The 21891-nt window shown below is 36.4% G+C and overlaps 1 protein-coding gene across 1 annotated transcript in view; it reads left to right on the forward strand.

The window, feature by feature from the left end:
* COL3A1 (collagen type III alpha 1 chain) overlaps positions 1–21891 on the forward strand; it is an 87916-nt gene that overhangs the window by 52699 nt on the left and 13326 nt on the right. Inside the window, exons 15-41 of the mRNA XM_075608451.1 lie at positions 22–75; positions 340–438; positions 529–573; positions 1133–1231; positions 2583–2636; positions 2731–2838; positions 4202–4255; positions 4361–4459; positions 5201–5254; positions 6151–6249; positions 6334–6387; positions 6481–6534; positions 6839–6892; positions 7716–7769; positions 9201–9245; positions 10359–10457; positions 11007–11114; positions 11321–11374; positions 12012–12065; positions 12701–12754; positions 14936–14989; positions 16699–16806; positions 17236–17289; positions 18349–18402; positions 19529–19690; positions 20545–20652; positions 21645–21752. Of these exons, the coding sequence (XP_075464566.1) occupies positions 22–75; positions 340–438; positions 529–573; positions 1133–1231; positions 2583–2636; positions 2731–2838; positions 4202–4255; positions 4361–4459; positions 5201–5254; positions 6151–6249; positions 6334–6387; positions 6481–6534; positions 6839–6892; positions 7716–7769; positions 9201–9245; positions 10359–10457; positions 11007–11114; positions 11321–11374; positions 12012–12065; positions 12701–12754; positions 14936–14989; positions 16699–16806; positions 17236–17289; positions 18349–18402; positions 19529–19690; positions 20545–20652; positions 21645–21752 (2043 nt within the window). The remainder of the gene's footprint in view (positions 1–21; positions 76–339; positions 439–528; positions 574–1132; positions 1232–2582; positions 2637–2730; positions 2839–4201; positions 4256–4360; positions 4460–5200; positions 5255–6150; positions 6250–6333; positions 6388–6480; positions 6535–6838; positions 6893–7715; positions 7770–9200; positions 9246–10358; positions 10458–11006; positions 11115–11320; positions 11375–12011; positions 12066–12700; positions 12755–14935; positions 14990–16698; positions 16807–17235; positions 17290–18348; positions 18403–19528; positions 19691–20544; positions 20653–21644; positions 21753–21891) is intronic.

Below are 21891 nucleotides of genomic sequence, written 5' to 3' on the forward strand. Positions count from 1 at the left end.
CCATCATCTTTTTCTATTTAGGGTCCTCCTGGTCCCAATGGTAACGCAGGATTCCCTGGTGGTCCTGGTCCAAAGGTATTTAAGACATTTCATTGTCAGAGTTTCCATTAAGTGAATGCATTTTTTTGATCTTATTGCATGATATAATGTTCATCTCTGTAATACAGTACCTGCCTTTTTATTATATATGTATCACTTTAGAACAGCAACCTGCTCTGTTTGGGTGCAGTACACCTTACATGATTGTATTTTCATTATTGTATTATCGTGATGAATGAGATGTTAAACAAAGACAATACTCTATTACTAATTCAACTTCATGTCGTGGTTACTCCTTAGGGTGAAGCTGGTACTCCAGGTTCTCGAGGCTCAGATGGCTCTTCAGGTTCCAGAGGTGAACCAGGACCCCAAGGTCCAGCCGGTTCAAATGGCCCTCCTGTAAGTAAAATTGCCATTGAACTATTCAACATATTGTATCTCCCAAATTACTAACAATAATATTGACTAATTTCTGTGGTTTTTTTGTAGGGTCCTTCTGGTAGAGATGGGGGACCAGGTGGAAAAGGAGAAGTTGTAAGTATATTCTGGACAAAGTTATCTGTGAGGTTCTCATTCAGGCATATCTAGAGAGCATATCTAATGCACTGAGCTTCAAGTCTTTATTTCCAATTTTGAGACTTCCAATGGTTTCCTCTCTGCTTATAATCATTCTCCTTATGTCTTATACGCATAAGCAAAAATGAAGTAGAAATAATATATGGTCCATCGATAACAAAACAGTTACAATCTACGTATTTTAGTGGACATGTGGGACATTAGAATAAACAAACCTTTTCAATGTAAGAGGATCCATGAAGTCGCAGTGCCATCTACTCATTTGCCATTTGACAATGCAGCTGGGACTTTATAAGTTTAAGATAGTTTACAATGTGACAGCAATATCTGTTATGAATATGAAAATAGGTGACTATTTGTATTTTTCTAATACTTTCTCATACATTTAAGTAAGGTTAAGTAAGTTTGCTACTTACTTGCTTAAAGGACCTTTGGGCATTCCCTTAAAAAGAGTTTATTATGGATTACATTACATATCTGTAGTAGTTGTCACTAAATTTGTTTTCTCCATCAATAGGGTCCTTCAGGTATCCCTGGTGCTCCTGGTCTGAGTGGGGGTCGTGGTCCTGCTGGCCCAGCTGGCACTAACGGAGCTCCTGGCTTAAGAGGTGTTGGGGTGAGTGATAACAACTAAGTCTCAAAGTGAGACTTCAGGGTGCACTTTAATATTGTCTGTAATATACAGTACATGCAACAGGAACAATTCACTGGAATAAAACATGTGAGGTAATATGATTCTTATTTATGTACACATTTGATCATAGTCTGCAGCTTAGTTATTCATGGAATCTGAATACATTTAGCACTAATTCTATGATTACAATGGCAGTCCAAAAAAGGCGGTAGTTATAATTATTTTGATAAAATGTTGATGCTTGCCCAGTCAACCATTGCTGATAACTTGGAAATCTATCTTATATGGCTCTAACCCCGATTTAAACAAATTTGGCAAAAAACTATCAACTTTATTGAGGAGAGGCCATGAAGATGTACAGTACTCTCTGCGTTATATTCGTGTCCTTGAGTAAACCACGTTGCCTTCTAATAGAAACATTGAATAAGGAGTCTGGAATACTATCATCATTGACATGCTAGCAAGTTATTATGAAATTACTGCATGTTAGAAGAACACACAACCGTGATTCTTGCACTTGTTTCACTTAGTTTAGCAATCCGTTTTATTGTCTCTGGACAGTGAGAGCATACCCTCCAACTGTACCGGTTTAACAGGTATACTATGTGTTTTGGGGTCCTGTGTGACCAGCTGTACTGTACCTATTCAACAGGGAGTTGTTTTGTGTGTGGTAAGCTGCATAAGTAAGGGACTTCCATTAGAATGTATTAAAAGTACCTCCATTCAGCATAAGTACTGTAGAGGAACTATAGTGGTACCTATATTTATGTGCAAAATGTTAATGGATCTGTGAGAGTAACCGTTAATGAGAAGGACAAATCTTCTTATACCATTTTCTATTAAGGATCATTGCATAGTTATAGTAAAGGAGTACTTTAAACAAAAACATCTGTATTAAAATAAGAATTGTAAGTGATAGCTTGCAGGTTAAAAATAAGTGTTTTCCCAATATATTGCAATGAATTACTAGATTGATCCACTTTTCATGCTCATATTATACTCTGTTTATGACTTTTCTTGTCATTATTATTATTGCCATGCATTTGCTGCATCGTAAAAGGCAATGAACTTTGTGTCTTTTTTTCTATGTTATAGTCACTCCTATGAATCTGTATACTTGATGCTGTACTCATAACATACAGTATTTGAAAACCATAGGAGTAAAAAGAAGGGTTCAACTACTCAAAACATATGAGATCTGTAGGCATATACAATAAGACGCATCATAAACAGCATAAAACCAATGCATTGGACTTGAGTTAAACATGAAATGCCCATATTCCTTTAGGCAAAAATGACCTACATTTATACAGACCTTGAATTTTCTATTTAGGGTGAAGCTGGCAAAGATGGTGGAAAAGGAGAACCCGGTCCAAGAGGTGAACGCGTAAGTTGATTATTGTACACATTCATGTCTTAATCCCCATCTGTTTGTCAAAGTAGAAGAACCCCAAATAATAATTATTCTGATTGTATGGTAGGGAGAAGCTGGATCCCCTGGTGCTGGAGGAGCTGCTGGTGAAGAAGGCAAGAAGGGAACTAATGGTGAACCAGGTACTAATGGTTTACCAGGAACTCCAGGAGAAAGAGTGAGTAAAAACAAAGTTTCCCACGTAATTAATAGTTTACAAAAGCTGTGGCTGACATAATGGGCCACACCAGCAGAAGCTCTGATTTATCAAGAATATTATGCACTGATCATTCTGGGCACATATTTCACTTTTCTATACTGCTCATAGATGTGAAATATAAATAGTGTCACCACCATGGATAATTTCTCTCACACATAGATAAGGATATATAACATTCATACATGGATCTATAACATTGGCATGTTATAGACCAATAACAATCCATAACTAGTTTACTATTTTGTCAATTTGCTTCTACATCACAAGCAGTACATTAGGGCCCATATGTACTTAGTAGGGCTTTAAATATGTGCATTTGAAGAAGAGACATGTGGGGTTTCAAAAGCTAATTAAATTAATTACACCAATTTCATGCCAATCTAGGACCAATAAAGATACTAGAACTCTGATCTACCTCAATTGTAATAAGCAAAAGGAAATATATCAGTGCAACAACAAATAAGTATTCAATTTATAACATTTGTGCACATAGTGATCAACTAATATAACTAACTTTCTCTGCAGCCAAGGAAGTCTCTCTCCCCCTGAGAGAATAAGGCAAAGTCACAGAAAAAAACCTGAAACGTAATATGAAAGAAAAAATAATAATATGATCTGTGAAAAATAGGTATCCTACACTCCAAAGATTTGGAACACCCACAGTATTCTTGATCGAGCATGTAAAAAAATGGATTAATGAATAGACTCCTTGGCTTCTCCTTCATCCAAACGAGCACTTCTAGTTCAACTCAGATTGGTATATACAGTAGAAGAGATACAGGGATAGAAAACGTGCTGTAATAATACGTTTTGATGTAAAAGATGCACAGTGCACTCACACATTGTCAGCATAAAAAGTGCATTGAGAGTACAACCGAACAAAGGAGACATGATCTCACCGCCATGGCGTCTGGTACACGCTCCTTTCATAACAATTATTTCAAATTGGACATGTAACAAGAGTTTACTAATCAGAGATGGTGGTGAAAGTCGACTCTGACCTGATTATTTAATTGATATACTAAATGGAGAAAAGTTACAGCAATAGATGCAGAAATTGATATATTTCATCATATATACCTAAAAAACAACTTATGTTCAGTCCATATAACTGTGATGCGTGCAGGGTAAATTTGGAGTTACAGCACATTGAAAATCACTCAGAATGCGCCAACTTAAAAGCCAATATACCATATGTTAAGAAGAAGGGCTACCCACGCATTCATGTGTCCAGTTGATGCATTGTAAACTATAACCTACCCTACTTATGCGCATAATCCTAACATGCATTGTTTAAAAAATTGCCTTGTATATTTTCCAGGGTACCCCAGGTTTCCGTGGACCCGCAGGTAGCAATGGAGGTCCAGGTGAAAAGGTATGACTTTTCTTTATTGACTATTCATGAAATTAATGGACACAGTTGCCTTATTATTTCTAATGTAAATACCATTGGTGAATGTCTTATTTTAAATGTACGTAGGGACCTTCTGGAGAACGAGGAGCACCAGGCACTCCAGGCCCCAGAGGAAATGCTGGTGAATCCGGAAGAGATGGAGGCCCTGGCTTACCTGGGATGAGGGTAAGAAATATAACTATATTTGCTTTTCCCTGATAAAAAGTAGTCTTTGAAGACTACGTTATTTTCCCCATAAATCATTTTATGCACAATCCTGTCTACTGTTACTCTATATATAATCTTTCCTTTTTCCCTTGACATTATCTTAAATAGTAGTTATAAACCTGTTATATGGAGACTGGCAATCACTTTGGGTTTTATGTTGAAAGGCAAAACTGGCGCACTTCACTTCCCATGCAAAGCATTATACATTTTCCCTTAGCAACATAAGATACAAAGTTTGGTCCCATAATTGTACCACATTTGCCTTGATAGATAAACCCCATTGTTTTTGGAGCCAAGAAAAATAACATGCAAAAAGATTGATGAAACCATATATGTATTTCATGTTTGACAATTGCCTTACGCACAAATACAGATCACCCCTGCAAAATCACAGACATACAGTACATATTTGTATAATTTGTATGATTTGTATGAGTAAACATCATACAGATCAAACTAAACAAGCACAAATCCAAAAAGATTCTCCATAACCACAGCAAGAGATACTGATGGTGAATGATGTACAGCACCACATTTTCAGATTCACTGGTCTTAATAGGTATTCAGCATCACAGAAAATCTCCCCCTACTATTCCTGTTGGTTAGATATGCGAATATGGTAAAAATGCATAGCACACACAATTTAATCAATATCTCTTTAAATAATGTATTTTATTTTTTCCTTACTTTTTATTTTAGGGTTCAACAGGAAGTCCTGGTAGCCCAGGATCTGATGGCAAGCCAGGTCCCCATGTAAGTGTCAGACCTTGAAACCGACGGGTACAATATAACTATGCAACCATAATTACAGTACAGTACATTGAGATCAAATTATTTAAATTTTCTAGATGATACATTAACTATAATCTTGACGTTTATACAGCGGATACATAATAATTACATATTTGTTATAGTTACTATGTATATAATCTGTGATATAATGGCTTTGTTATAGATCAGAACCATTTTCAATGCAGAAAGAGCATCTAGTGAAGGGGGAAAGTATATACTGTATAAAGAAAGATGCGTGGCCAATGCTCTAAAATATTCATAATATTTATAATAGAGGAAACATCTAACAATTCAATAAAAAGATGTTATAAACTACATTTACTCAAATTTTTACGTATTAGATATCACAACATTTTGGGAGACAACTCGCTTGTGATACTGTTGTGTTATGTATTAAACTGTTATAGTCACTGGGCGTTTCCATGCGATGGTGCTCCGATTAGACTATCACAATTTAATGAATAACCCCCTATGTGTAATATGATATAAAACGAAACTATAAATCACCCAGCCTAATGAAGTGAGTTGTCCTATAGAGCATTATATTTCTGTATTTTACTTTCTTTTTCCTAAAGTATGATATCATGCTAGTACGTATTTATTAGAAGACAACTGTGCCTATTTAAACCAGAGTGCCAAAAATGATCACTGCAATTGTCAGATTTATCCTTTGTTATACCAATTGCACGCAGTAGTTTCTGAAATAATCTCCACGATTAGAACATACTGTACACATTTATTTCCATGGTTATTGTAGTCATTTTAAGTGAGATAAACCTTTTTTTAAGTTATCGGTTTTAACTATTTACGGTGCCTATATTTGATACTTGAGACCTTCTATTTTTGACTTTGATAAGGGCCCTGCTGGAGAATCTGGACGATCTGGTTCCCCAGGCCCATCTGGACCAAGAGGGCAACCTGGTGTCATGGGCTTCCCTGGTCCTAAGGGTAATGAGGTCAGTGGCATCTTTAATTCACATATATTGAATTCATAATAATATTTCATAGTGGAGGAGTTAACTTTGCATCTTCTTTTGAAGGGTCAACCTGGTAAGAATGGAGACAAGGGTGGTCCTGGATCTCCTGGAACACAGGTGAGCACAGAGTAGCATTGTTACTTTGAAAGTGTTACCTACTTGTTTGCATTCATCTGTAATTCTTATCTGTCTGATGTTTGTGTTTAATAGGGACTTCCTGGCAAGAGTGGAGACGCAGGTTCACAGGGTCCCCCTGGAGCTGCTGTAAGTCCATATATTCTTAAAATCATCTGCACATCCTCAGCTGCATATACTTCAATCTAAGTGAAATTGTGAATTGTAAGAGCGTAAATAAAACCAAAATATCTAACCTCAAATAAACATTGCCAAATACTACCACCCATTACTCAGGGTTGAATGCTAATGATCTAAAGTAGTACTAGATTCATATATCTCATATCTCTAGGTAGTCCATGAACTACTTCCCTATTAACACTAAAACTTTTAGCTACTTCTGTTTTAACAATGGAGTGTGTTGTTAAATGCTCATATTGTTTATTATATATAGGGTCCTGCAGGTGAAAGAGGAGAACAAGGAGCAACTGGTCCCCCTGGCTTCCAGGTACTATTCACATTCAATCCTTTGGTTCCAGCTTTGCAATTCTGTGCGATATGTAAAAAAGAGTTTGTATATCACCAAGAATGTCAGCCTGAAATCTTGAATGTATCTTTCTCAGGTGTGTTCCCATGTGTGTTTTGTTTCCCTGCATGGAGTGTAGTTTAAGGTATTTAGAGGAATAGGTCCGTTATATTGGTTTTCTCAACCTGAGGGGGGCAAAATTTGTAGATATCAGTTTTAGTGCAGTAGTGCATCAAAGTAGGCAAATACAGTAGGGTATGAGATGTCAAACCATGTGTTTCAGTACACAGATGATTCTTAATGAATAGGGTGAAAATGGCAGATGTCTATGCGTGAAATTGTATGCTGTTTTGGGGGGATTTAGTATTGACAATATCAGGGTTTAAATAATAGGCACCAATATGTAACACGGTTGGTGAATTTAATACTGTATAAGTTACTAAATCCTTATACTGTACTCTATGCATTAGTATGTAAAGTACAGCTTTTTTTCAGATATAGTGTATAGAATTGCCCCTCTTTGGGTGCTTATCCAGCTAATGTTCAGTAGCAGATTTATTAATGTTACTTATACTGATCACATACTGTACGTAAATTATGCATACATATTTCCTGCTAGAAGTGCTAATGTCTCATATCAGTTCAGACTGATTACTAACAAAGGAAACTATGCTTGTATGCCCATCATTTGTGTACTACTGTGACATTTGTGTACTACTGTTGGCCCCAAAACGATGCATAGCATGCTCATCTGTAATTAAATGGACTGAGATGTGTACATGAAGCTTGTTTCTTCTTTTAATAGGGTCTACCTGGATCTTCTGGACCCGGTGGTGAGAATGGAAAACCTGGCGAAGCTGTAAGTTTGCAAGCAAAAACATACTTTCACTTTGTTAAAATATTACATAATATATAGGCCTAGGTTTAATAAGTAGATGGAACTATGCCCATTGGACCATAGGTACCTACAGCTTAGCACACCTTAGTAAATATGTCACATTGTGAGATGGCAGTACTGTACCATTAGAGTTTATAGCAATTGACCCCAGTACGTGTTAAATGTATAGCTTTACTGTATAATAACACCATACAGAATCCAGTTAGTCGAAACTTTATAATGTGGACATAACATTTTGCTCTCCTGAATATAGGATCTGTAGAAGACGGCTATTAAACAGGCATTTGTTTCTATGAATGTTCATCAAAGTAACAGATATAAACTTTAGGTTGATGTTAAAGTGAACCTACTGTATAGCTATAGCTTACAGTGAGACTTAAGTAAAAAGCAAATTATTATAATTAACAGCATACTGTATAATTTACTGTAAGTTTCCATTCCCTACAAAGGTGCATTATAACCTTGTTTTGCTAGCAAACTTCCTACAATACAATCTGCCCATCATAGATTGGAGAATTATTATTTGACACACTCTTCAGATTTCTCTGCAGGGTATAGGAGGGAATGGGTATGCCATGGGCATAGTTATACTCATTGCCCTACATTACTGTGCAGCAAGGGAGAAAATAAGACCATACCCATTCCCTCCCATTCCCTGCAGAAAAATGTAACTAGTGTAACTGTGCTACCTACTGATGTTTAATTACTGGGAGATTAAAGCAGCAATATGTCAATTTCAGTTCTGGGGACCCCCTGCTTCAAGAGATACAGAGCTCCGTAGGGAGTGCCGGTATCTCTGCAGAGTTTAACGGTCCAGGTTACGCGGGCCAACAGGAAGTCGCACCGGATGACATAACGGCTTCCTATTGGCCCACGTGTTGCGGGACATTTAACGCCTTCAGATTAAGAATCACAGTTTCTCTGCTTTCTGGAATTCTTGCACCACTACAACGGTAAGTATGTCACGAAGCAGGGGTCCCCCAGAGCTGAAATTAATGGGGTTCAGCTCCAGAGACACCCTGCTTCAAACCTGTAATAATAAAGATAAACGTTAACCCATATTGCTGCTTTAATACAACAATAGTTTTTCTGGAAATGTTAATATCTTAAAATTAGCAAAGCTGTTCTGAGTAAAGTATATTTACCACAAAGCTTAATTTAATATAGATTTTCTTTAGCACTCCTTATTTGGTGTTGTAATGTTCATACTGTTGATATAGAGTGTATGTCTATAAAGTTACTCATTGGATTTCCAAATTCATTATTTGAAGTAGCTGGCGGATGTAAAATATGTATATATATTTTAACTTTTTTAGTGCTTTCTTGTTTTATTAAGGTTTTCTATACGTATAATAATATAACATAAGCATATATTATTTATTTCCGAAATAGGGACCTCGAGGTGAAAATGGTGCCCCAGGAAACGCAGGCGGTAAAGTAAGTATTGCATACAATTGTGACTTCTTAAATATATGTTATAAAACATTTTCACATACAGTACTGTAGGTACTAAAACATCACTGGAATAGGTTCATGCAGATGTTCATACAGGTAAGCCAGGACTACATTTAAACAATTGTATTGCAAAACTTCTAGGGGGAGATGCTATGATATTCTAGGCTTTATTACGCAGTTTGAAGTTTAACTCCATTGCATTGCATTGTCTTTCCGGCAAAGGTGTTAAATGTAAACTGAATTATATCTAACTGACAGGCCATTTTGTAGGCAAGGAGGGGCAAAGGTAAAAGCCCCAACAGCCATTTTGGTTCTCTCAAACTCAGCAGAGTCTTCTCCGCAGATAGCCATGCCCCTTTCCCTGACATCATCAGCCAGATGAGCCCTGCTCCGATTGGCTGGTGGGAAATATTCCCGTGCTTTGAGTCCATGTTAAACATAGGGCACTGTAAAGGGGCCTACCACACTCAGAGCTCTGAGTTCTCTAAGATCCTAAGCAAGATTCTAAGCACCAAGTTCCAGTGAGTTAAAAAATCCAGACATTTGGAAAAAGGGGAGGGGTGGTATCTGGAACTGCAGGCTGATTTCAGTTCTAGGACGTTGCAGGCTAAATCTCAGTCAGGGGAAAATCCTTTGGTAGTATTCCCTGCACCTAGGAGAGTATAGTTTTGTACCCCAATTCCCAAGTAAGTGTTTTTTCTTATGTAGTTTGTGTAACATTGTGTGTTTGCCTTTTCCTGTGAATAAATGTATAATTTATTTAATTAACTTGTTTTGCTCAATGTATGGTCCAGATAAAAAGGTGTAAATTGCCTGGTCTCCCGTGACACCGACCATAACGATCCCACCCCTGCCAACCACAGATATTTTATGAACTACTCTATGCCCACACATGAAATGTTCCATATGTAACCCCACTATTGTTTTACTCATTACTGTAAAGCGCCCTGGATAAGGGCGCTATATAAATGTTGTTATAAATAAATACATTTTGCTACATATACCCCAATGTTACATGATAGATGTATAGCAGCAAAGCTACAAATCAATATGTAGTATACTGTATGCATGCAAGTGACATTTTTTCTTCCCTAGGGTGAAAATGGCGTCCCTGGTGAGAGAGGAGCACAAGGTGCCCCAGGAGCTCCTGGTACTAGAGGTGGTGCTGGTCCTGCTGGCCCAGAAGGTGGCAAGGTATACAAACCCCTTGATGACCCTTTAGTCCACATCTTTAAAAAATAATTTTGATGGATTAGTCGTAAAAAAAGTTTGCATAATCATTGTAAAGGCATCATTAGTCAAACAAATAAACACAATCCGCTGATATTCTTGAATTCTGAGTACCTGGACAGAGGGAAACCCTAGTCATTTGAACAGAATCCATATAAGTATGGTAAATCAGTTACTTTAAGTGTGACTGAATCTTTTTAAGGAAGCCAATTACACTGATGAAGGCTTTAAGAAAGATGGACATTATTTGTACGACATATGTATACGAATATACAATATGTGTGCGTATTACATTTTATTATTACGTGCTACGGTACATCTCTAGCTGTAGTGCACCAAGAACCATATTCAAGGAATACATGGGAAGAGAATCCTGTCTTGTTAAATGAAACACATAGACCATTGATATATGTAATAACTTGACTTGGTTATCACAATCAATATGTATGGTGCCTAAATTAGTCATCCAACATCAATATCTTTCTACTGATTACATATTGTATGTTTTTTTAGGGTCCTGCTGGTCCAATCGGCCCCAGTGGTACGATGGGTCCACCTGGTCTTCAAGGAATGCCTGGAGAAAGAGGAGGATTTGGTAATCCTGGTCCCAAAGGTGAAAAGGTCAGTATTTATGGTCTGTCTGCCTTCAGTAACTACTTACTGAACACATGAAATAAGACATTCTTCTTAGCTCACACTCTTTGGTTCTATAATTTGCCCAATGACTTTGTAGTTAGACTTTCACTTGGAGGGAAGCAAAAAGAATATCTACAGTTTTTTTTTTCCATTTTATTAATAATGATCTTTTCTTATCTTGTATTTCACAGGGAGAATCTGGCAGCAGTGGTGGTGATGGATCTCCTGGGAAAGATGGAGGAAGGGTAAGTTTACATATAACATAGAAACTACTGGTTAGGAAATATCTACATTACCATCCCAACTACTACCTTGGTCAGTTCTTGAAAGTTTAACATACTGTATAAATAAACTGCTAATTTCAAGCAGTACGGTATTTACTTAATGCTTATTTATGATAACAGGTTGACCAGATTCTGGAAAAAAAATCAAGAACTCTCATCTTATACTGTATTTCTACCCCATGCCAAATACTCACAAAACAGATTCTAAATGTTTTGGGATACCTTACATTTTAATTTTTAACTTGGTCAATTTCATTGGATCGGGTCTTGGTTTTCACTTCTGAGCTGGTATAACAACTAAAAAAAATGGTTGGAAAAAAACATGTTAACTGCTTCTTTTCCCTTTTTTTAACTGCTATAGGAAGAATGTCTTCCACTTTGGCATTTTAAATACAGACTATTTCCCCAAATTAATTACAAAATAGGCAGTATTTTGTTTAAAGTAGAATGTATTGTTATTTTGCACACTATGTACTGTCATTGCATGGAAATAATACATATACTGTATATTCAAAATGTAAATGAGTCTATAGATTTTTTTTTTTTAAATGACACTTGGTTTATGGTTATTAATATGGTTTATTCAATGTTTCTCCAGGGTCCTGCAGGTGCCATTGGACCACCTGGTCCTGCTGGTCCATCTGGTGACAAGGTACTCTATTCGTTTTCTAATTGATAACATGTCTTCATTAAATATAGTAAATCAACATTCACGTGAAAGCCCCATGAGAGCCGATGAACATAAAAGCTTATACCTTTTACTCATATAAAATAAATCAAACATCTTGTTCCAGGTCACATAAAACTGGGCATATACTGTACTTATACCTTGTTGTTCACAATCATTTAAACACCACTTACTCACTATATGGTATATAATCTAATAATGTAAAATAATGTGGAATAGGGTTCTAGTTTTTAAAGCACAAGTATTCTTCATCAGGGTTTCCAGAACAGAACTGGCTGATTAAAATTGAAATTTCAAATTTGTTCTATTCTATTACAGTCTAGACTTTTGTGTTATTTTTTACTTCTATCTATTATATTATATTTTATTGTACTCTATTCCGGTCTATTTTATTCCATTCTACTTTATTCCATGCTCTTCTATTTACCTTACACATTTACATATATATGTTGCATATTATTTAATTTGTATTTTGGTTCTGTGTACTATACGTTTGTCCCCGCTATAAGCATCTGAAAATGAGGGTGTTTACATGTTGACCCATAAAGATGCAGTTTAACATCAATGAAGTTTTTTCACATTTATGTTGTCATTTGCAGGGTGACGGTGGTCCAGCTGGACCTCCAGGTCCTCTCGGTGCACGTGGTGGTCCTGTAAGTACATTTAAGTACATTTATTAAATGGAATAATCACATTTGATTGGAACTAGACAAGTGGGTTACTGTATAAGCATACAGTATAGAATAGCAGTATTTAAACATATATTGAAATATATATTGAAGATACAATAAGGCAAAAGGTCTCAGTCTTGTAATACCATCACAACTGCTTTTTACGTTTGTTTCATAATATGAGATGTTTTAGTAGCTGTTCAAATTTAACCCTGAAGCCTAGCTTCAAACATCAGAAAACATTTTAAAAAATGTGTCGCCTAATGCTTTTTTAAGGATCTCATACCGTAGTTAACAAAAGCAGGAATGCTGAAGATGTGAGTCATTGCTTTGTTGACATTTAATATGACAATTTTGTACTGTACCTTAATACAGATAGAATGAAGCAAGATGTATCTAGTGTCCATGTAAATATTGTAATTCAAATGTTTTTACCACAACAAATGAACAAGCACATTTCATGGAATGCAAATCACAATATACCAACTTTGACAAATCAGTTCATGCTAAAAACAACATTTTCACAACAATATCAAATATGCTAAAAGTTGCTTTAAGGGATTCTCCTGTACCTCCATCATGAGATGCTTGGAAAACAATTGCTGCCATATTTAATTTGGGATTTTTTAAGATACAATGGTGAAATCAGGAATGTTGTGTTTCTACATCAGCGGTGCACAAACTGGGGGGCACACTAGATTTTTTAAGGGGTCGCGGGCGGTTGCAGAGGTTCCGCACTCTTCGCCAAGGCATTTAAATTAAATGCCGGGGGACCACGCGATGCCTCTGCAACTACACTTACCGTAGTTCAGAAGCTTGGCGCCAGGCGTCGGCATGGCAACACAGCATCAAATGACGTCGCGGGGTCATGTGACGTCATGGTTGCCATGGTAATGGACGTCAACTGACGCCACGAGTCACGTGACGTGACACATATGACACCACGCGAGAGCAGGCAGGGGGGACAGGGGGGGCACTGCAAATAAAGTTTGTGCACCCCTGGTCTACATGGTCAGACAATGGATCAGGGGAGGTAATTTGTTTATTGATTAGATAACTTTGGTCTTTCTCTCACCTACTATAGAAAATGCAGGGCAGCATATTTGGAGGACCACTTTAACCTAAAACAATAGATTTCGTTTTAAGCCCTTTAAAAACCATCACCATGTAAGAGATGCCTTTTATTGGGCCAACAAGAGATGTATTCAGAGAAACGTATACAGAGCTTTCAAAACATCACTGTCTCTTCTTTAAAGCAGCAGACTAAGCAATATCCTACATGTGTGTTTTTTTTTTAATAAATCACTTCTGTACTATGAGAAAATACTTGTAGCATGTTTTTTAAACTCTAAATTAAATTTTTATGTATTATAATGTAACAAACCTTGTTTTGTTCTTTTGAAACAGGCTCTTGCACACCCCTTTTTGAGCCCTGCCCTCTCTCTAAAAGTGCACCAATTGTATCTAGTGACTGCCAGGTCACATGATCTTCGCCAGAAAACTTTGCAACTTGGTCCTCTTCTGCTGCACTGACAGCCATTTAGTGAAACCCTGTGACAAATCTTCGCAGATCAATCACAGGAGAACGGATCGATGGGCAATTTAGTTAATTACTTATTGTGTGGATTGTATTGATGCACATATTAAAGGGAAAAAACATTTTTTTTTTTTAAACGCCAGCTTGGACTGCTGCTTTAAGCGAACTATGGCAGTACACACTAAAAACGAGACCTCTAAGCTTTTGGAGCTATGTACACACAGTTACATCTATAATTAACTCCCTTAAAAGGTACAATGTACTCCAAAACCAGTACATTTACTAGAAATTTACAGTAAATGAAAACATGACATCATCAAAACAACGAACAATTGTAACTATTTGCACCTTTTATGGTCTTGATTATCAGAGTTATGATTAAAGCAGTGTGATTTCTTAATTTATTGTCCAAAACTTATAGGAGATATTTGTAACATTGCATTTTTTATCAGTGACCATAAAAAAGCAACAGGTCTTAGTTGAAAAACAAATAACTTCCACATCTCTAGTACCAAAAAAAGTTCTGAAAACACTGATATTTAATTTAATGGTTTAAACTATGTATTCAAATTTACACTGTAAAGTAAACATATGTATTCTGAGCATGTCTATTATTGTGTTTGTAGGGTGAACGTGGAGAGAATGGTCCTCCTGGCCCCGCTGGATTCCCTGGAGCACCTGTAAGTATAGATACTATTATTGTACCTGCAATGTTTATTACGGTCAACATGTACAGCACGGTTCTTTTTCATGGATATATATGTTGCATCAACTATTGTGATAAGAACCTATCTTGGTTTTTATAGCCAATAATCATAGCCAAAGCCTTGTAAGGCATAACACAATCACATAAGTACCTAACTGATAAAGCACACTTAGCTTCTGATATTTTCTTTAACTCATTCAGTGCTGTAACAATGTTCAAAGCAATGTGTTTCCAGGCCACTCTTGCATGCCAAGCTTAATCAAACTTTAGTTAACACTATACGTTAAGCTACTTTTTGCGGGGAAACAACCTAATTGATTAAATGTTAAACCTCGAAAATTGAGTTCTAGCTTTTACAGTACCCTTCTCATAAAATCCATTTGGGATATGGTGCCGATTCTTTCATCCACTCTATTTTACAGTTTGTGGTAGTGAGGATTTTATTTATATATATATATATATATATATATATATATATATATATATATATATATATATATATATATACAGGCATACCCCGCATTAACGTACGCAATGGGACCGGAGCATGTATGTAAAGCGAAAATGTACTTAAAGTGAAGCACTACATTGTTCCACTTATTGATGCATGTACTGTACTGCACACGTCATACACGTGCATAACTGATGTAAATAAAGCATTTGTAACAGTCTCTATAGTTTCCCCGCTTGCGCACAGCTTCGGTACAGGTAGGGAGCCGGTATTGCTATTCAGGACGTGCTGACAGGCGCATGCGTGAGCTACCGTTTGCCTATTGGGCGATATGTACTTACTCGCGAGTGTACTTAAAGTGAGTGTCCTTAAAGTGGGGTATGCCTGTATATATAAGCCAGTACAACCAACCTCCCACTGAAGAGACCCACAAGGTCAAAACAGTCTGTCTGTGAGTGGTTTACTAGCTTTGCATCTCATCCCAGGCTATGTTTAAAAACTGTGTTTAAAGCAGCATGCATTGGCTTAAGGGTGTCCATGTTATGTGGGCTTGAGACAAAAGGTGGCACTGTGTGCTCATTTGCATGTCATTTCCCAGAATCCCTTGCTGCAGTGAAAGCACTGTATTCTAGGTGATAATGGTTAAAAACAGGTTGCAGACATGTCTGAGACATGTGAATGTGCACACAAGTAATATTTTTATATGCTATATGGTGGAGGGTTTTTAGTCACCTTTTTACTCACCATAACCTTAAATATATATATATATATATATATATATATATATATATATATATATATATATATATATATATATATATATAAATATATATATATATATATATATATATATATATATATACAGTATATATATATATATATATATATATATATATATATATATATATATATATATATATATATTTATATTAGGAACATTAAATTAAATACATCTTTAATATAATGATACTTCACTAAAGTGGTACATACATGTGTAGGTTTTGTATTTGCAAGGTGACTTTATGATGTAAGGATGTTCTACTGTATATACACACTACAGTATATACAGATGTATATGTTTTCTTTTTCTGTCTGGTGGGATATAGTATGATATTCTGCACATCACCACCATTGAACCCTCTGCAAACTATCTGATATTCTGAGATATAACAGGATATGTTGCTGTGTTATCTGGGGGAATGAACGATGTCATAGCTATATCTCTATTGCAGGGTCAAAGTGGAGAGCCTGGAGGAAAAGGAGAGAAAGGTGCTTCTGGTGAAAGAGGAGAGGCTGGTGCTCAAGGCATTGGTGGTCCTCAAGGTGGTTCTGGACCTGCTGTGAGTTTATTTCTTTTACGTTTCACAACCATACAGAACACCTACAAGCTCATATTGAACCCCCAAAATAACCACAACATATATATAAACATATAAGTGTCACAGAGGAGTGCTACTGAGCAACCATCCTGTGCCATTAACATAGACTATGTTTTCATGTAAGGAAAAAGGACATACAGATTGCCCTCATCTACCATTATTTTATATGTTTCTATGCCAATACATGAATAGAAAGGACAACAGTATTAAATAATTACAACCCAATAATATAGATGTCAAGTAATTGTTGACATCATCCTCAAAATCAGCAGCAAGAAACGGGGCACTGTAGTAAACAGAAAAACATTGAAAATCACACTTTACCTAAACTGCATTGTAATGATTTATATTGTAATGATTTGTATTTAATGTTGTGCACTTAATTTTTAGGGTAACCCTGGCCCTCAGGGAACAAAAGGAGAGCGTGGTTCTCCAGGCTCCGCTGTAAGTATCTCTAGTAATTCCGCTCTTTAAACTTCTGTTTAATTTGAATACCTCTACATTTGCTAAAGCCTATACTAATGAGGATAATGGTTATATATGTTGTATCAGCCATGTACAATAACTTGGCCTTTACAATGATATTACAAAGCCTACAATTCTTTATAGACATTGTAGAACTAAAGGCCATATTACTAAGAGGTAAGACACCTTCCAATGCTGGAAGACATTTTATGTCCCATACAAGTCAATTAGCTGTATGGTATTTTCTGGCACCTACAATTTTGTATAATATCTAAATATTCCATAGGTTGGTTTGTTACATATTTTAAATTCATTTTTAGCTGTAGCTATACACAAGTTTCACAGACTCACATCTGTTCTATATACAGTACTGTATATGAAACCAATCTGTAGAAGAAGTTACACATTTAGTCTTATTAAAGTAACTCTTTGGTATATCTCTGTACCTCTGTGTTCAGAAAAAGCAGAATTTTGGCGCAAAGTCATTATTTTGTTAAACTTGCACTGTAATGTACCTGCATCAGCCAGCGTCTATGTAATTAACTTAGCTGTACCATTTACGGGTATGTCTGTGTCTGTCTGAGACAAGATGAGTTATTTATGGAGCTACCTTTGCATATTGGTGCAGTTCTATGCATACTGTAACAAAATTTACGGCTTTTGTTACTTTTCCTGACTGTTTTCTGCGTTGTTCTCTCTGTCTCTTATTAAATATGTTGCATTTCAGACTATTCATTGTAAAAGAAAATTGCGCAAGTACATCAGCGCAGACCACTTTTTTGATACATAGACCCTATTACGTTTCAATATTGTGCTTAGGATTCTCTAATTGGTCCATTAAAATGAGCCTATATTTCTTTAGTACTAAGGACCAATACTACTCCTAAAATAACAGAAATGGGTACACAGCATAAAAAAATCCTTCATAAGAATGATTGGATAGTATATTATTTTATTAAATTGTTTTGTACACATATTAGAACTGTAGCATTTGCACAATTGAAGCAGAACATTAACAAACATATTGTCTTTTTATAGGGTTCCGCTGGATTCCCTGGGACTCGTGGTTTACCTGGTCCTCCAGGTTCTAATGTAAGTGCATATTGGGTTTAATTTCCTTGATTAAGCTTCTTAATTTACAATATGTGAGAAGCAATTACATTTTGCATCTCCTACACGTTCCTGTAAGGCTAATCATATATCTTAAATCATATACAACTATAACATAAACATATCAAATCACATAAGTCAATAATTGACTAATTTATTTTTTATTTATAAAAATGTTTTTCCAGGAAGAGTTACATCTCATTTTCAAAGTATGTCCTGGCACAGAGTTATAAAAAAATACATGTTACATTAACAGGGTTATACACTCAATTCACAGACATTTCATGGACAGAGAGTTGGAAAATTGGGTACAGGGGATAAATGGCTTGTGAGATCCAGATAGAAATAGAGCACCTTTAACATCACTTTAACATCACCAAAAATCAGCGAATGGCAGAAAATGGCTCACACCCTTTGGCTACCCTTCAGCTGTGCCAAAGGCTGTCCGCTTTTGGGGCAACGCAGATGTACACTGTGGTAGTTGAGATTAAGTGCAGCTGTGAACAAACAGTTCTTTGTATCCTCTTGGCTCATTAACATTCCAGTGGGTGGCGTTGACGTTCCACAAAGTACAAGAAAATCCTAACCCTTAGCATGCTGGTCCTGTACAGAGGGGAACAGCTCTTGGGGGCAACGCAAATGTACACTAAGCTCTTGTAAGGAGTACCATTCCCTCTAATTACTTTTTTATCACTGTCATTTAGCAGAACTAGAGCAAAATCTGGCAAATCTACACCAAAAGACCAATGCCACAGTAACTTTGATCTGTTTACTAGTTGCCATGCAACCGTTAAATCAAAAAGTAATCTATCACTGTCTTATTAAACCTCCTATTTATTGTGTGTACTGTGTGAGTAGGGAAACCAATCAGCTTTCTTCTTTCTAGTTGGCTATTCCTTGGGCTAGGACTTACGTTAATTCCTAAACAATTAGTAGTTTAGAATATTCAATGTGACAGTAACACAAGTATGTATATTTACACCAGCTCTATAGAACACAACTACTGTATGTCATGTTCCTTCTTCATCACCAAGCTTACACTGCCTTCAGGAATAGGTAAGACATTTATTTTACTTTTTAAAGAGACTCCTCATTGTTTCATCAACAGGGCAACTCTGGTGCACCAGGTCCTTCTGGTGGACCAGGAAAGGATGGACCTCCTGGTCCATCTGGTAGTGTTGGCAGTCCCGGTAGCCCTGGTGGAGCAGGTCCAAAGGGTGAACCAGGCACACAGGGAGAAAGAGGCACACCCGGTAATCGTGGTGAATCGGTTAGTGAAATTTATTGTCTTTTTTAGAATTCCTACATTAACAAACCAGACAATGTACAGTACTATACTATAAATAAAAAACTATAATTGCTGCTGTGGTTTACTCACAGAAAACAATATTAACGATTTGCGTTTGTGTATAAAGAAAATATAAATCACATTAATTGTGGAGTATACTGTACTATGTTTTTTTTTTAAGAAACAGGTTTTGCTAATAATTGACTTATTCTTTGGCCAAAAATTGCATGGCTTGGAAAAATAATTTCAATAGTTATCGTACAGTATCTTTCTGTCTTTCTTCAATTTTATACTGGAATTATAAGAAAATATTGGACTCATTCCTTGCATTTCACTCTCTTAAGCCAAATGACTACACACCTTGACCTAAAATATTATAAGAAAAATAACTCAACATTAGAAAACACTTCAAACCTTATTGTTATCCACATTTGAAACTAGAGCCCCATGTTTTGCTCAAACAGTCCACCTGATGCAAACAAATGTAAGAAGATTCACATTTGGAGGAAAATTCCAGCACCATGGTAAAAAAAATCAAGTCTGTTGCACTGGAGACAATATCTGCCACGGCCCCTCTGTGGCAGGTTCATGCTTCCATGTTAGACACCCAACAGCGTTAAAACTGTGGATGTGGCATCGGGGCAGCCTCAGTCGCGTGACCCCAGATTTCCCAATGCTGTATAAAGTCTCTCTTGCTACATCTGTCCAGTATATGCCTATTTGCATTAGACGGTATAAAACACTTAAAAATGTAATGTTCTACTTCTTCATGTAGCCTCAACTGTTATTATTTAAACTTCAGTGTATCATTTTCCTCTTTTATCCATTTTAAACAGGGTGCACCAGGTCCTTCTGGTATTTCAGGCCCAGTTGGTACCCGTGGTATTGTAGGATTGCCCGGTTTACAAGGCAGATCAGGTGCTCCTGGCCTTCCAGGTTCTAAGGTATTGTATTTTGAGCCTCCTGTTACCATTTATCTGCATAAGAAATGTAGAATCGGGACCATTGTCATAATAATCAAATGTTGGTCAACATTTTGTAAAATAATAACACCAAATGTCAGATTTGGAACCCAGATATACAGAAATGTGTCTTTTTTTTGCAACCAATGGAAAGTTTGGAGTCAGAAATCTAGGGGAGATTATTAATAAATCCCTCCCCTCTATATTCCAATAGATATGTTAACCCACATTTTCTAAGCATTACTATGCCTTATTGGCCCTTTCAGGCCATTTATTTGAATGGACCATAGAGTGACTTATACTCTAGCTTCATTTAGCGAATGTACATTAGTTTTTGGTCTCCAGTGATACTTCTTAATTTCACGATTCTGTAAAGAATCAAATTCCAGAGTACTTCAACACAAAAATATGTAATGCTATTGTATTGATCTTTGTGAAACATTAAGCAAATGTATTTTATCTATTTTGAGGTGTGTGAATATTTAGAATTTAGGGGCTTATTCAATCAAGTGTGATAATGCTAATTCGGCTCTACCACATGGAAAGTCTTGATAGAACTTTCCGTGCACTAGTGCATAATCTGCCATAATATTGTATCATAAAGAAATTCTGATGATTTGATCTACACAACTTTTCAGGCATGCTAGATACATACAGATTAAAACAAAGACATTATAGAAAAACAAATGCAGCCCTTATTTACTAAGCAATGCAATACTAGAAGGCATCTTCTGGTGCCAGGAGATATCTTATTGCTCTTTCACTTGAATTGTCCAAAGGTGTCTTCTGGTGCCAGAAAGTGTTTAATGGAATTGCACAGCTTAATAAATATGTACCACAATGTTGATTTATATAATATATGCCCTTCTAATTTGGTATAAATTGTATGCATGGAATGACACATTATACACTTTGGTTTCTATATTACCTTTCACATTGTCATTACATTGCGCTTATATTGTCTATTTGCATAGGGTGAAGATGGAAAACCAGGTTCCAATGGCTCTCCTGGTGACCGTGGCTCTTCTGGTTCTCCAGGTCCTGCTGGCATAAATGGTTCCCCTGGAGAAGCTGGAAGAGATGTAAGCCGATTAATAATATTTTAAAAATTAAAACTGATTAGATTAACATGGTGCAACAGTTTGGCAGTGTGCATTGTATTGTATGTCTTTATTTATATTGCGCCATTAATGTACATAGCGCTTCACAGTAGTAATACAT

Source organism: Ascaphus truei, chromosome 7 (genome assembly GCF_040206685.1).
Source record: "Ascaphus truei isolate aAscTru1 chromosome 7, aAscTru1.hap1, whole genome shotgun sequence".
NCBI classification, from domain to species: domain Eukaryota; kingdom Metazoa; phylum Chordata; class Amphibia; order Anura; family Ascaphidae; genus Ascaphus; species Ascaphus truei.